General features: G+C 45.1%; 4 protein-coding genes across 6 annotated transcripts in view; all 4 read right to left on the bottom strand.

Annotated features, from left to right (window-relative positions):
- The window catches only part of ino80 (INO80 complex ATPase subunit), a 202,127-nt gene that overhangs the window by 171,499 nt on the left and 14,162 nt on the right, over positions 1 to 16,466 (bottom strand). For all 3 annotated transcript variants that reach the window (XR_013934768.1, XM_080453862.1, XM_080453861.1), the window contains exons 12-15: positions 15,834 to 15,901; positions 14,837 to 15,094; positions 1,600 to 1,680; positions 467 to 562 (exon numbers count right to left, since the gene is read on the bottom strand). Coding sequence is in view for 2 of the 3 variants with exons in the window: in XM_080453862.1 (XP_080309988.1) it covers positions 467 to 562; positions 1,600 to 1,680; positions 14,837 to 15,094; positions 15,834 to 15,901 (503 nt within the window). In the remaining variant the exon portion in view is untranslated. The remainder of the gene's footprint in view (positions 1 to 466; positions 563 to 1,599; positions 1,681 to 14,836; positions 15,095 to 15,833; positions 15,902 to 16,466) is intronic.
- On the bottom strand, positions 5,073 to 5,603 carry LOC308103789 (mid1-interacting protein 1-B-like; the record flags this gene model as incomplete). The annotated part of the gene is made up of 1 exon (XM_080453956.1): positions 5,073 to 5,603. One exon carries the CDS (start codon positions 5,601 to 5,603, stop codon positions 5,073 to 5,075), a length of 531 nt encoding a protein of 176 aa, XP_080310082.1.
- On the bottom strand, positions 8,573 to 9,469 carry LOC308103791 (glycine N-methyltransferase-like; the record flags this gene model as incomplete). The annotated part of the gene is made up of 1 exon (XM_080453960.1): positions 8,573 to 9,469. One exon carries the CDS (start codon positions 9,467 to 9,469, stop codon positions 8,573 to 8,575), a length of 897 nt encoding a protein of 298 aa, XP_080310086.1.
- LOC308103794 (glycine N-methyltransferase-like) lies at positions 11,044 to 11,940 on the bottom strand (the record flags this gene model as incomplete). Its single annotated transcript, XM_080453967.1, has 1 exon — positions 11,044 to 11,940. One exon carries the CDS (start codon positions 11,938 to 11,940, stop codon positions 11,044 to 11,046), a length of 897 nt encoding a protein of 298 aa, XP_080310093.1.

Raw genomic sequence — 16,466 nt, forward strand, 5'->3', positions numbered from 1 at the left:
TCAGTCTGATGCAACACTGCCCCCTAGTGGCTACCACTAACCCTGTCGGCTCTCTTCTACACCAGTGGTTCTCAAACTTCTTCATGTCAAGGACCCCCAAAATGATGGGTTTTGTCTGTCTCAAAAAATATTTTGTGCCAGGATTTTGCAAAAATAGCAGATCTACAAGCTCATAGCGCGGCACGAAGTGACGCGCTATGAGCTTGTATATCTGCTATTTTTGAATAGCCAAAGTATAAAATATGGTTAAAGTGGTTCAAATGATTGTGACGATTAACTCGTTTTGCTTGGGACCCCCTGGTACCACCCCAAGGACCCCTGGGGGTCCCCGGACCCCACTTTGAGAACCAATGTTCTACACTGAACATTCCATAACAGGTTTACCTGACCATATGACCATATTTTATTTTGACTAGATGACCATATTTCGGCGGTGTTTTGGGTGAGGAGGACGAAGAGGACTCACCTTGAACTTGGGGACAAAGCGTGTGAACTCCTGGTGCCAGTTGTTGAGCGTGGAGGCAGGAGAGATGATGAGGAACGGTCCCCAGATGTTGTCTCTCTGCAACAGCAACCACACACACAGGACACATTCAACTTCCACTATACCTGCAAAGCTGTGTGTGTGTGTGTGTGTGTGTGTGTGTGTGTGTGTGTGTGTGTGTGTGTGTGTGTGTGTGTGTGTGTGTGTGTGTGTGTGTGTGTGTGTTTGTTTGTATCCCCAAACAGGAAGTCCCAGGACCACACAGTGTGTGTTTTCCTGCCAGTGACACTGGACAGAAAAAAAAACGTGAGTTTCCTGTTAATCGCTGTCCTGTCTGTCTGCAGATCCCACACCCGTCTGTCTGCATATCCCACACCCGTCTGTCTGCATATCCCACACCCGTCTGTCTGCATATCCCACACCCGTCTGTCTGCATACCCCAAACCTGTCTGTCTGCAGATCCCACACCCGTCTGTCTGCATATCCCACACCTGTCTGTCTGCATATCCCACACCCGTCTGTCTGCATATCCCACACCCGTCTGTCTGCATACCCCAAACCCGTCTGTCTGCAGATCCCACACCCGTCTGTCTGCAGATCCCACACCCGTCTGTCTGCAGATCCCACACCCGTCTGTCTGCAGATGCCACACCTGTCTGTCTGCAGATCCCAGATCTGCTCAGAGGTCACATGTCCCTGATGTTCCAGCTGCAGAGACATATCGTTGCTGTCCGGCAGAAACCTCTCTTCTCCATATTTTAACATTTTGATTTTTTTTTTTCAAAACGTGGCGCGAAGCGACGCATTTTGAGCTTGTAAATGTGCTACTTTATTTTATTTATTTTTTTGAATCCTGAAAAGTAATAGTTTTGGACATGGAGGTTTCCACCCGACAGAGATGATATGGGTCTGGCTCTAGTGATGTGTCTCACCTAATTGATTTTTCTTCTCCTTTATCCTTGTTTTAATTATTTTACCAATTGATTTTATGTACCGTTTTAAATTCTTATGGTTATCATGCTGCTCTTTGACCTTGTTCTCTCTAAAGCACTTTGTAACCTTGTTTGGAAAAGCGTCTATACAAATAAATTAATTATCATCATTATCATTATTACCTCGGCCAGGTGAGCCAGCAGGGCGATGCTCTGGACAGTCTTCCCCAGGCCCATCTCATCTGCCAGGATGCCATTAATACCCTGATGGAGAGACACACAACATCATACAACTCAGTATCTACTAGATTACAACGCAGATGAATACATGGGAGTGGGGGAGAGAGAGAGAGAGGTGTGTGTGTGTGTGTGTGTGTGTGTGTGTGTGTGTGTGTGTGTGTGTGTGTGTGTGTGTGTGTGTGTGTGTGTGTGTGTGTGTGTGTGTGTGTGTGTGTGTGTGTGTGTGTGTGTGTGTGTGTGTGTGTGCGTGCTTGCGTGCGTGCGTGCGTGTGTGTGCGTGTGTGTGTTTTGTTTTTCATTCAAGGCATGGCTAATTGAAAAAATAGTGTTATTATGAAAGGAAAATATAAACATGTGGCCAAAATAGGACGTACACAAATTGAAACTACTAGCGCGGCCCTCACATCTAGCGTGACGCGTCGTACACTTCGCATCGCAGATCCAACTTACAGCCACCTCACAGTGTGAGCGAGAGTATTGTGTGAAAGTAGGCCGAAGTCGCTTATAATATTCGGACATGGCAACACTGGTGAAAAGTAAGGCATATTCGCTAATCAGAGGACATGGCAACGCTGAGTGTCCTGTGCGCCTCTCTTTCTCTGTCCCTGTGTGTCTGTCCCCCTGTCTGTCGAATAAGGTTCGGTACCACATAGAATAGCCTAGTTGGGTTCCACCTAGGGCTCAGTCCCAGTTGGGACCCACCTCGGTCCCACATAGACTTGCCTAGTTGGGGCCCACCTAGGGCCCAGGTAGAACCCACCTAAAGCCCACATGGGCAACCCAGTGGGGACCCACCTCGGTCCCACATAGACCCCCTGGGAGTCTTGGGACCCCCACGAAACATCGCGGACCCCTTCTGACCCCTGCAAAACATCACAGACCCCTTCAGACCCATGCGAAACATCACAGGGGTCCCTGAAGACCCTTGTGGGTCCCTGGAGACCTAGTGTGGTCTAGCTCTGAGATTAATGGAGTACAAAGGGTGAAAAAACGAAAGGGAAAGATGCAAAGGAATTGTGTGTGTGCATTGCTTGTTGGTCGCGCAACCTGGCAACCCTGGGCTGAGGCAGACAACACATGGCGAACAGCGAACATGGCGCTCGCGCACCCAGGCAGACACAGACACGGTGAAGGAAAACGGGAAACTGTGAAGCCACAGAGGTTGTGCAAGAGGTTGCACATGAACTCTGCAGCCGCACTGAGGCGCTCCAACGCAAACACTGTGACATTAAGCTTGACACAACGAACATGAGCACTACGCTGCTGTTTGTCCAAAACACACAATATCTCTTCTCCCACCGATTCTCGTTAGGATGTTAACGGTTTGTGTGTGTGTGTGTGTGTGTGTGTGTGTGTGTGTGTGTGTATGTGTGTATGTGTGTGTGTATATATATATATATATATATATATATATATATATATATATATATATAAATATAAATATATATATGTGTGTATATATATATATATATATATATATATATATATATATATATATATATATATATATATATATATATATATATATATATATATATATATTCTGTCATTCCTTATACTTTATTTATAATTATACAACACTGTTATTACAACTTGTACAACTATTATTTCAACTTAACAACAAAATAATTATGTGCAAGCAGATATGCACGTAAAGGGTGCACGTTCAACAGTGGAGAATGCATGGGCGTCCTTAATAAATAAACGCTCTGCACCTGTTTAGAAGCAGATCGCCCACAGACCGTTCGTTGCGATGGGGGGCGACCGTGTTTAGGGGCGAGACAATTAGGCGCAGATTGCTCACTCCAGACCGTTCGGTGCGATCCGGGGCGACCGTTTTTAAGGCAAGATTGTGAAACGGCCGCATCGTTAGCTTGTACAGATATTCGGAGAGTCGACACGGTGCAGTGGCTAGATGATGAACTTGTGTGTGTCTGGTGGAGAGATTTACTTAAACGCGACGTGCTACCACCTTTGCACGAAAGGATTGCAGTGCATTTCATGCACACACACACACACACACACACACACACACACACACACACACACACACACACACACACACACACACACACACACACACACACACACACACACACACACACACACACACACACACACACACACACACACACACACACACACACACACAGTGCAAGGCAACAGTGCGAGGCTGTTCTGTCCTCTCTCCCTCCCTCCCTCCCTCCCTCCCTCTCTCTCTCTCCCCCCCTCGCTCCCTCCCTCTCTCTCTCTCTCTCACCCCTCTCTCTCTCTCTCCCTCCCGTCAAAGGGTGCGCACTGTGTCGCAGATGATTGGCTGTTTAAAACGCAGATGATTGGCTGTTTAAAAAAGACCTGGCGGAAGTAAATTGCGAGCTGAAATATAGAGCACTTTATGATTATTATAAAAGGAGACACATGTGAAGGTGGAAAATAAAATAGAAGTACTTATATACTTTTGCATGAGCGATTTTTGTAGCAAGTTGGGAGAGAAGTGGAGCAGTGCTTTGGCCGTGAGTTGTACGTAAGAGGTTGAGGTTCCAAAAGGGACAGCTCTCTGATTGAGTAGTAGAAGATTTGTGGTATGAAACAAGAAATGCATAACAAAGATGAAGTTTGTTTAAAAATGTATTTAATATATTTACAACATTTCAGTACAAAATCAGAAACCATATACAGTACAGTACAAAAAAGTTTTCCTCATACTTATAATGGAATTTGGACATCTCAGACAAGTAATAAGTAATAGTAACAAAACACCAGAAATATGCATCTCATGCAAACCTTCATTATTCCCCTTGATGAAATATCAGTTGACCAGTTCATTGGACATAAAGAATATGGAGATCATAAGCTTTGAGAAAGCATCTGCCTCCCTCCATGCGAGCATCATTTAAAGACCTTTTAGAACATTGACATCACTTGCAGGGCTAAATCTTGTGTCAATATCCCCCACTGCGACATTCAAAATTAAGTCTTATGGTTAATGCGAACTACTTTAGTAATACGTTATGCATCTTTAAATAAATGTATAAATAGGTTTCATGTGTATCACACAAGCTTAAAGGGATAGTTCACCCCATGGAGACTTGAATTCACGGATATTTTATAGTTTTTGTCGCATTCCTATGCCAATAATTTGATGACCAGCGGACCGATAGGCAGCGGTTCCGGTAGGAGACACAAAGGACTGTCTCCTACCGGAACCGCTGCTGGTCATCAAATTATTGGCTTAGGAATGCGACAAAAACTAAAAAATATCCATGAATTCAAGTCTCCATGGGGTGACTAATCGATAGGAAAAAAAGTCATGTTTGGGGGTGAACTATCCCTTTAAAGCACGGTGTTTGACAGGCTGCGTAAATACATTAGAATACAAAACATTGCAAGAAATGTAACCCTCAAAATCATCAGCACTACCAGTTTGGAGTTGTCTTGCTCCATTCTTCAATACCGAGCTCCTGTTTGTAGCGGTTGGTCAGACAGATGGCCTGTCGTGTCAGCTTGGAGAGGACCCCTTGGAGGCCCGTCAGGTGGTACCGGAACTGCTCCTCCAAGTCTTCGTCCTCTTCGTCCGACACTTCGGACGCCAACGACAATGCGGACGACGTTGCGGACGACGATGCGAACGACAAGGACGCCGATGAATTTTTGAAAGTGATCCTTACGCTCTCCTCGTGCCTCCCCTCGGACGCGGTCCGCCCGACGCCCCATTCCATGTCTTGGCGGATGGCCTTAAGCTGTTGGTAGTAGCTGTACATGTCCCCGTCATCGTCCACGATGGATTTCAGAGCGCCCGTTTTGCCGTCCTTGTCCTCCATAGGCACGTCCCGCAGGATGCTGGGCACCATGACCGTCTGGTCCATGTTGTGGACCGCGCCCATGAAGCGGTCCATGGCGTTGAAGAGGTTGTTCTTGTGGATGCGGCTTTCTGCCATTTGCATCATCGTGAGGCTAGGCTGACAGCTCTTTCTGCAGAAACTGATTCTTTTTTAGAAGTGAATGAAAAAGACGCAACTTGCTTGTCAAAATGTGCTCTTCACAGTGCGCTCACCGCTCTAATTCTCGTCTAATCGGCTAGCAGTGTTTTTTTGTTGTGAAGCTGCAGCAGAGATTCCTCGCTTGGCAATTCGTACTAAGAAGGCGAACTGAGTTGATAGTTGAGCAGTTATTTTGTTGTCCCTTGGTCAGTGCAGTCCTTCTTGCCTTTCTAACTGTTTGTGTTCTGAGTGAGGTTCTTATAGAGCAGGTGGTTTCGACTCAAGGGGCGGACCCGGGACCACAGAGCCGAAAATGGGTTCTGGGCATAGAGCTACTTACTGTGTATAAGAATTGTGTTAAACAGATAATCGGCTGGTTGTTTGACCAGATCCGAAAGCCGCCATGAGACCATCCAAGCAGCAGGCAAAACCGATGTAATGCTTTAAGCTGTGGAAACCAACTACTGATGCGTTGTATTGATACTTATCTCTCTGGAAGGGGTTAATGTCGCTCGGGGTCGCTGATGGAACTGAGTTAACAAGTGAATTCCGTTGCCTTTTTACTGTTGGCTGCGGTGTCACTACGGTGATGTCAGTTAGTGTCAGTCATATCCATATATGGAGCGGGCTATGTCAATTATGCCCAAACCTGGGACTATGATGTCAGTCCTGGCCGTTTCGGTTATCTCCATATATGGAGTTCCAGGAGGGGTTCTCTGATGTCAGGGCTAGGTATGTTAGGTATCTCCATGTATAGCCGTCTAGGAGAGATTCTATGATGTCAGACTTGGGGAGGTTGATTGTCTCCATCTATGGGGATCTCCATATATGGGAAGGTTGGGATCAAATGGGTCACTAAAGGTCGCGACTGAATAGGTCATTCATCCCATTATATAGGTTTCTGGGCATCCTGCCATGATTCACCTTGCAGTGTTATCCATCTATGGCTAATGCTGGCAAGTATGCCTTGAATGTTCTTTACAAATTGAAAGAGGCATAGAAAATCCCCGCCCACTGATTTCAATGAAACTTGTTCACTTAACGCATACTCCACCTGGAAGTATCTCTCTCCTTCCAGGTGTGGCCCCAAGCATATTAGCAGTGGTGTAAGTACATTTACTCAAGTACTGTAGCCTACTTAAAGGAGAATTCCGGACAAATTAAGTGTTATCTTTGATGTCTCGTTACTCACCTACCGATGTGAAAAGTAGCGTTCTTTTTTTTCATATATTCCCCTGTCGTCATTTTTTAAACCCCCTCCGTTGTCATAATGGGAGCGCGTGGCTAAGGGAAATTCGTCTATTATAACCGACGCAAAGTTGTTTTTTTCACTACTAGTATTCATAGTAGAGTCTCATGATAGTCAAACATGCGTTGAAACTATCTGCGAGGCTGCCGTCAATGGCGAACGATTTAACACTGGTTGCTTGTTTCTTCCAGAACCTGGCAACTCGTGTTGCCAGAATCTGGAAACTGGAGATAGCGCTCCCATTATGACAACGGAGGGGGTTTAAAAAATGACGACAGGGGAATATATGAAAAAAAAGAACGCTACTTTTCACATCGGTAGGTGAGTAACGAGACATCAAAGATAACACTTAATTTGTCCGGAATTCTCCTTTAAGTAAACTTTTGAGGTACTTTTACTTTACTGGAGTATTTACAATTTTCTGTACTTTTACATCTACTCCTGAGACTGCACAGCATGTGGGTGTGTAACATTAACATCAACAGCTGCACCCATTGCTTTCGGTGGCCATTGAGGCAGTATCACAGTTGTCCCCCACAACAATAGAGCACCGAAGTCCGACGTCATTTACGCATCCTACCTGGGTCACGTTCCCCCCCCCCTTCTGAATTCCCATAGACGTCTTTAATATCGCGTCAAATAAGAACTTTGTTCCAAAACTAAACCCGGCGAATTGACTCATATGGATATGAAGCATCAACTGACGGTGAGAAAACGCTAATGTTACTTCCGCCAAATTAGTTAAATTTTCGCCAGACTGTATCAAATATGAGTGACTGACTATCATAAAAGATACAGAGCCACCTCCCTGACAATATCGCAGAGACAGTTTGTTTATTTTTGGACCACAATTCTTATATGAGACGATTCTAAGATGACCCAATGTTATTCTCCATAGAGATATTACTTCTACGACCTAGGGGATGAACGAGTGAGTCAGGACTTCTGTACTCTATGAGCAACGAGTTAAACCATGTCATGTCACTCTCACTTCCATGGAGAGGAACCACAATGAAACAACACACACACATGCCTCTGGGGATCCAGGGGGTCCCCAGCAAAAGCAGTTAAGATAGCATCACAATAATTTTAACCACTTTATCCATTTATATGTTAGCTATTCAAAAATAGCAGACCTACAAGCTCATAGCGCGTGAGCGAGCTTGTACATCTGCCATTTTTGAAATTCTTTGAAAAATATATAAAAAATGTTTGGAAAAGTTTGAATAATTTTGCGGGGTCACTGGCACAAAACATTTTCAGAAGAGGTCTTGACTGTTTTTTTTTACATGGTTTTGGGGTCTTGACTGGGGTTTTGACTGATATTTAGTCAGAAACTGCAACATTTCCTAATCAATTTGAAAACTTATTATTTTATTTAACCACTCAAGCACTATCAACCACTAGAACCCTCACATCCCCATTCTGGGGGTAACAACGAAGAGACAAAGAGATTTGGTGTAGAGGGGGAGAAAAGAGCAGACCAAGTACAAAGCCAACGGTTAAGTTAAGTAGTTTATTTTTTACAATTTCCGCCTAGAACGACACGGACAAAATAGGGAAACCATGCTGAAAGTGGTTTAAAAAATAAATCGGGACACATCGGCTGCATAATCACCGTTACCGATGTAATGATAAAGTGGAATAATGGCGGATTTATAGGCCAAAGTGATACGGATCTATCTGTTTAGGTGGTCTTCTTGCAGACGTGGATGAAGTAGCAGGGGGCCTTGTCCTGGCCTGGGTTGTAGGTGCTGAAGTCTCCGTAGACACTGTGCTGCAGCTTGCCGTGGAGGGCCTCGTTCAGCAGGGACTTGAAGCTGTCCAGACGATGAGGGTAGTAGGACAGGCGGAATTTGCTGACGTCATCCGGGCTCTGGGTCTTGGCGTCGGGCACTCGGATGGTGTAATCCAGAGTGATCATATTAGGCTTGTTGTTCACCCATAGCACCGATGTGGAGATGTCCTGAGTCAGGTCGCTCTTGTAATAGATGTTCTTGCCCTGCGGAGCCAGGCCAGTCTCCAGGATGTAGTCGTAGTTGCGATGGTCGATGACGAGGACGCCTCCCGGTCGGACCATGCTGGCGATGTTCCGGAGAGCCAACTTCTGATCGCTCTGGTCCCCTTTGAAGTCCGGCAAATGAGCGAAGGAGTTGCCCAGGCAGATGGCGGCGTCAAAACCCTCCCCCGGCTTCTGCATGTCTCCCGGTAACGTCAACCAGTTGGCCTCTTCGATCACCCACCGGTCGAACGCCGGCTCCTTCCTCCTCTCCCATCGGGCCTTCAGGGCGTATTTGAGCATTTTGTCGCTGGCGTCCACGCTGATCACGTTGAAGCCTTCCTCCAGCAGCATCATAGAGTCCACTCCCGTTCCGCACGCCACGTCTAGCACGGTGCGGACGCCCTGCTCTCGCAGCAGGCCGACCAGCCAGCTCTTGTACTCGGCCGTGCGGGACTGCGTGTCGCCGATGTACAGCTGCCACACCTTGGCCGCTTTCCCGTCGGCGTACTGGTCCGGCAGCCCCGCGGCCGCCACGCCCAGAGAGCAGGTCCTGAACACATCGTCCACCGACGGATCAGACATGATGACGACCCGGTTCCCACGATCCAAACTGATCCTGGAATGTTTTGGAAACACGACGACTAGGACGACTATCTGTGTTTTCTTGATCCGTTTTGCCAGGGGTTCTCAAAACGTATTTTTTATACCAGGACCCTCACTTGATGACACATGCAATTTCTAAGTATTTAAAAATAAAGCATACATCAGTAGCCTTGAGTAGGAATATGTATTAGAATATTAATTTACAACGCTGGGATTCCTGCTGATAGTGTCTTATCAATGTAGTTCAAAGTGTTTCTGTACACATTTGTAAATGTAAGCATACAGAACCTTAGACCATAGAACAGACGCAATGGGAAGGATATATTCTTATTGTTTCTGTTGTCAATGTTCAACCCCACCATTACCTTCCCACGACGAACTTGCTACGCATACAGTGCTTTCTGAAGTCAACCTTTATTTATATAATATGACTCCGGCTAGTTTAGTTGCTTTGAATTGCTCTTAATGACGACTTCCATGCGTGTGTCGCTTGCCAAAATACCTGACTCCAAGCTAACAAGACGGGGTCCAATAGCGGCTCGTCTCCCACAGAGGTTACACAGAGGTTTTTATAGAGCAGGTGGTTTCGACTCAAGGGCGGGCCCGGGACCACAGAGCCTAAAACGGGTTCTGGGCATAGAGTATATAAGAATTGAAAGAGGCATAGAAGATCCCCGCCCACTAATTTCAATGAAACTTACTCACTTTAATGCATACTCCCCCGGAAGTATCTATCTCTCCTTCCAGGTGTGGCCCCATGCGTATTAGTGTCCTTACAGCAGTGGTTCTCAAACTTTTTCGTGCCAAGGACCCCCAAATTGATATGAATTTGGCCGTGGACCCCCACTTGAAAATATGTTGTGCCAGGGACCCCCAGAAGCAAAGATTTGAGTTCAAAATGTTCACCTTTTAAAAAAAATCCAGGGGGTCCCCAGGATTTAAGATAGCAGCAGTTAAGATAGCATCACAATCATTTTAACCACTTTATCCATTTATATGTTAGCTATTCAAAAATAGCAGACCTACAAGCTCAAAGTGCGTGAGAGAGCTTGTACATCTGCCATTTTTGAAATTCTTTGAAAAAGATATCGAAAATGTTTGGAAAAGTTTTGCGGGGTCACTGGCACAAAACATTTTCAGAAGAGGTCTTGACTGTTTTTTTTAACATGGTTTTGGGGTCTTGACTGGGGTTTTGACTGTCAGAAACTGCAACATTTCCTAATCAATTTGAAGCCTTATTTTATTTAACCACTTAAGCACTATCAACCACTAGAACCCTCACATCCCCATTCTGGGGGTAACAACGAAGAGACAAAGAGATTTGGTGTAGAGGGGGAGAAAAGAGCAGACCAAGTACAAAGCCAACGGTTAAGTTAAGTAGTTTATTTTTTACAATTTCCGCCTAGAACGACACGGACAAAATAGGGAAGCCATGCTGAAAGTGGTTTAAAAAATAAATCGGGACACATCGGCTGCATAATCGCCCTTACAGATGTAATGATAAAGTGGAATAATGGCGGATTTACAGGCCAAAGTGATACGGATCTAGCTGTTTAGGTGGTCTTCTTGCAGACGTGGATGAAGTAGCAGGGGGCCTTGTCCTGGCCTGGGTTGTAGGTGCTGAAGTCTCCGTAGACACTGTGCTGCAGCTTGCCGTGGAAGGCCTCGTTCAGCAGGGACTTGAAGCTGTCCAGACGATGAGGGTAGTAGGACAGGCGGAATTTGCTGACGTCATCCGGGCTCTGGGTCTTGGCGTCGGGCATTCGGATGGTGTAATCCAGAGTGATCATATTAGGCTTGTTGTTCACCCACAGCACCGACGTGGAGATGTCCTGAGTCAGGTCGCTCTTGTAATAGATGTTCTTGCCCTGCGGAGCCAGGCCAGTCTCCAGGATGTAGTCGTAGTTGCGATGGTCGATGACAAGGACGCCTCCCGGTCGGACCATGCTGGCGATGTTCCGGAGAGCCAACTTCTGATCGCTCTGGTCCCCTTTGAAGTCCGGCAAATGAGCGAAGGAGTTGCCCAGGCAGATGGCGGCGTCAAAACCCTCCCCCGGCTTCTGCATGTCTCCCGGTAACGTCAGCCAGTTGGCCTCTTCGATCACCCACCGGTCGAACGCCGGCTCCTTCCTCCTCTCCCATCGGGCCTTCAGGGCGTATTTGAGCATTTTGTCGCTGGCGTCCACGCTGATCACGTTGAAGCCTTCCTCCAGCAGCATCATAGAGTCCACTCCCGTTCCGCACGCCACGTCCAGCACGGTGCGGACGCCCTGCTCTCGCAGCAGGCCGACCAGCCAGCTCTTGTACTCGGCCGTGCGGGACTGCGTGTCGCCGATGTACAGCTGCCACACCTTGGCCGCTTTCCCGTCGGCGTACTGGTCCGGCAGCCCCGCGGCCGCCACGCCCAGAGAGCAGGTCCTGAACACATCGTCCACCGACGGATCAGACATGATGACGACCCGGTTCCCACGATCCAAACTGATCCTGGAATGTTTTGGAAACACGACGACTAGGACGACTATCTGTGTTTTCTTGATCCGTTTTGCCAGGGGTTCTCAAAACGTATTTTTTATACCAGGACCCTCACTTGATGACACATGCAATTTCTAAGTATTTAAAAATAAAGCATACATCAGTAGCCTTGAGTAGGAATATGTATTAGAATATTAATTTACAACGCTGGGATTCCTGCTGATAGTGTCTTATCAATGTAGTTCAAAGTGTTTCTGTACACATTTGTAAATGTAAGCATACAGAACCTTAGACCATAGAACAGACGCAATGGGAAGGATATATTCTTATTGTTTCTGTTGTCAATGTTCAACCCCACCATTACCTTCCCACGACGAACTTGCTACGCATACAGTGCTTTCTGAAGTCAACCTTTATTTATATAATATGACTCCGGCTAGTTTAGTTGCTTTGAATTGCTCTTAATGACGACTTCCATGCGTGTGTCGCTTGCCAAAATACCTGACTCCAAGCTAACAAGACGGGGTCCAATAGCGGCTCGTCTCCCACAGAGGTTACACAGAGGTTTTTATAGAGCAGGTGGTTTCGACTCAAGGGCGGGCCCGGGACCACAGAGCCTAAAACGGGTTCTGGGCATAGAGTATATAAGAATTGAAAGAGGCATAGAAGATCCCCGCCCACTAATTTCAATGAAACTTACTCACTTTAATGCATACTCCCCCGGAAGTATCTATCTCTCCTTCCAGGTGTGGCCCCATGCGTATTAGTGTCCTTACAGCAGTGGTTCTCAAACTTTTTCGTGCCAAAGACCCCCAAATTGATATGAATTTGGCCGTGGACCCCCACTTGAAAATATGTTGTGCCAGGGACCCCCAGAAGCAAAGATTTGAGTTCAAAATGTTCACCTTTTAAAAAAAAGATTGAAAGATTTGCACACATTTTTTAGATTTTTCAAAAACAGCAGATCTACAAGCTCTTGAGCTTGTAGATCTGCTAGCCAAAGTATAAAATATGGATAAAGTGGTTAAAATGATTGTGACGCTTTATTAACCTATTTTGCTGGAGACCCCCTGGTACCCCTCCAAGGCCCCCCGGGGGTCCCCGGACACCACTTTGAGAACCGATTTATAGGTCCTACGTCAAAGTACTCAACCCCAGTACTTGAGTCAAAGTATCTAGATACACCTGGTTAAATATTACTCAACTACAAGTGAAAGTTGCTCGGCCAAATTTATACTTGTGTTAAAGTAAAGTTGATTTTAAAAATATGTTCGTATTCAAAAGTACATAATTAGCCACTTAACACCCTCTAGTCTTGAGTTAAAACTGTACTTTTGTCCGTCTAAACCAGGGGTCTTCAACGTTTTTCAGGCCAAGGACCCCTTAAATGAGAGAGATGAAGCTGAGACCCCCCCCCCCCCACTACATATTGTACTTATTCATAGATTTCATAGACTCGTTTGACAGCACATTGTGTGAATGAATGTTTATTTGTTTAAACATGATCTTTTATATTAATACGTTGGCTTAATTTTAATGTGTATTTTCAGACATTTAACCAATTAAACCGTCAATATTTAGTACACTTGACCTTTAACTCTGTACCTGGTCTGCTTTACACCAAACTTTTTGCCAAAAGCTCACAACATGTTGCGCTGCGACACGTTGTGAGCTTATAGATCTGCTATTTTGGGCGAACGTTCCCCCCAGAATAGCGACGCTAGGGATCAAGTGGTTAATGTAAAAAAAAAAGTTAAAAAAAAATAATGGTTCCTATCACACTCTGTTTGGCGGCCCCCCTGTAGTTACTCTGAGGACCCCCTCGGGGTCCCAGACCCCCTGTTGAAGACCACTGGTCTACACCAAATCTCTTGGCCAAAAATAGCCGATCTTGTAGATCTGTTATTTTTGGCAAATGTTCCCCCCAGAATAGGCATGCTGGGGTTTAAGTGGTTAAATATTCAAAAGTTTAATTACAAAGTACATTTCTTTATCATATCAATGCGTTGCTGAATTAAAAATGAGACATTTTCAAAAAATATATCAGTAATTGGGAAAATAGCAGATCTTACAAGCTCACACTGCATCACATCGCATTGAGTTGTAAGCTTGTAAATCCACGATTTTCGTGTGTGTGTGTGTGAGTGAGTGAGTGAGTGAGTGAGTGAGTGAGTGAGTGAGTGAGTGAGTGAGTGAGTGAGTGTGTGTGTGAGAGAGAGAGAGAGAGAGAGAGAGAGAGACTGCACAAACAGTATGTGGGTGTGTAACATTAACATTAACATTAACATCAACAGCTGCACCCATTGCTTTCGGTGGCCATTGAGGCAGTATCACAGTTGTCCCCCATAACAATGAGCAACCAGTTAAACCATGTAATGTCACTCTCACTTCCATGGAGAGGAACCACAATGAAACAACACACACACACAGTGTGCTTGTACATCTGCTATTTTTGAAATTCTCAAAAAAATATCGAAAATGTTTGAAGTTTGAATAATTTTGGGGGGGGTCACTGGCACAACACATTCTCAGAAGGGGGTCGGCGGCCACAATACATATGACATGGCAAAGTTGGAGCACCACTGATATAGCAACATACTGTTAGGATTTTAAAAAAAATATTAGATATGTATTTGGCCGCGGAGCACCATCTAAAAAAGAATTGTTCCAGGGACCCCCAGAAGCAAAGATTTGAGTTACAAATGTTCGCTTTAAAAATATATATATTCAAAGATTTTTCAAAAATAGCAGATCTACAAGCTCATAGCGCGGCACTCAGTGCCGCGCTATGAGCTTGTAGATCTGCTATTTTTTAATAGCCAAAAAAAACTTAAAATGTTTGAGAACCACTGATATAAACGGTAACACACTGACCTGTTCATAGAGGTTGGCCAGCCAGTTCATGCCTTTCAGCTGGTATCCTTTCAGCGTGCCTTTGAACATGATGGGCTGAGGGATCTCGTCCCCGGCGTGGATGGAGGGGTTGGCCAGGCTGTAGCTCTCTCCGAACCCGGAGCCCGACGCCAACGCCGCGGCGGAGCTGCACGGCGGGGGAACGTGCACAATGTTCACGCCACTGGGGAGCACGCACACGCCACGGGTGGTCTTAGCCTCCTCGTCAAAAATCCTCGTCTGAAAGCGGAGAAACGCTCTGGACGTTAGCGAAGAGTGTGGGGGGATGTAGGGGGGAAGGATTGTGTGTGTGTATGTGTGTGTGTGTGGTGTGTGTGTGTGTGTGTGTGTGTGTGTGTGTGTGTGTGTGTGTGTGTGTGTGTGTGTGTGTGTGTGTGTGTGTGTGTGTGTGTGTGTGTGTGTGTGTGTGTGTGTGTGTGTGTGTGTGTGTGTGCAAAATGTACCAGTTGTTTACATGCAATCTATCAATGTTTCTATACGTATACCAGCTCAACTCAACTTGACTCGACTGCAATGGTTCTCAATAGGCATGTAACGATTTATCGTAAATCGATTAAAATCGCTTCAAACTGGTGACAATTTAAATCAATTTAATAAAAAATATATCGCGATGCAAACAGAAAGAAAATACAGGATCTTTGTAAGAGAATTGATAGAAAAAAGTTTTCAGGCATTTGCTACTGTATTGAAAAACAGGATAAGAGAAAACAGTATTGTAAAAAAAAAAAAAAAAAAAAAAGAAGAAAATACTGGACTTGTGTAAGAGAAAAAAAGAGAACAGAAGATTTTTCGGTCATTTGTCTGGAAAATAATTTTGTGTTCGTGACAAATCGTATCGTGAGTTGAGTGAATCGTTACAAGCCTAGTTCTCAACCTTTTCCGGCTTGGATCAAAGGAACTAACATAGTATACTTATTTATCAGTATCACAAAGAAAACTCTCTATTTGGTGTACTTACTCTTTCCTGGTGAATGTGATAGGCTTCCCTGGCGTTCCTCAGAGCCTGAGACTTGTAATAGTCACTGTCTGGAACAGAACACAACATGTCAAAGAAAAAGGCAAAAGAGGAGGGCAGGGTTCATAAAGTCTGTGAAAGATAAATGCAGTGTTATATAGGGAGCCTTCAAAGTCAAATAAGTTGAAAAAAACCAAGGCACATCTTCCAAAAAAGTTAAAAAGCTTTAATATAAAGGCTAGTTCATCTTTGAACAATAAAAAGAAGCCAACATGGAGCATGCTCTGAAGAAGGCCATAAAGGCTGAAACATGTTGGCTTGTTTTTATTGTTCAAAGATGAACTAGCATTTATATTAAAGCTTTTTATTTTGAGGCTTTTTATGCCTTTATTATTGATAGGCCGACAGGAAATAGGGAGAGAGAGATGGGGAGTGACACACAGCAAAGGCAGTCGGAACTCGAACCCGAATGTCAGGCTTCATTGTAGCGTAGGTGCCCGGACCGCTACGCCAGTGGTCCGGGCCTATCCTAAAGCTTTTTAAACTTTTTTGGAAGATGTGCCTTGGTTTTTTTTATTTGACAAAACAGATGTCATTGTATTCTCTGTCATATTATCAGTAAAGGTGGGTAAATTA

Source organism: Gymnoscopelus braueri (assembly GCF_963280865.1).
Source record: "Gymnoscopelus braueri genome assembly, chromosome: 16".
In the NCBI taxonomy this organism is placed as follows: domain Eukaryota; kingdom Metazoa; phylum Chordata; class Actinopteri; order Myctophiformes; family Myctophidae; genus Gymnoscopelus; species Gymnoscopelus braueri.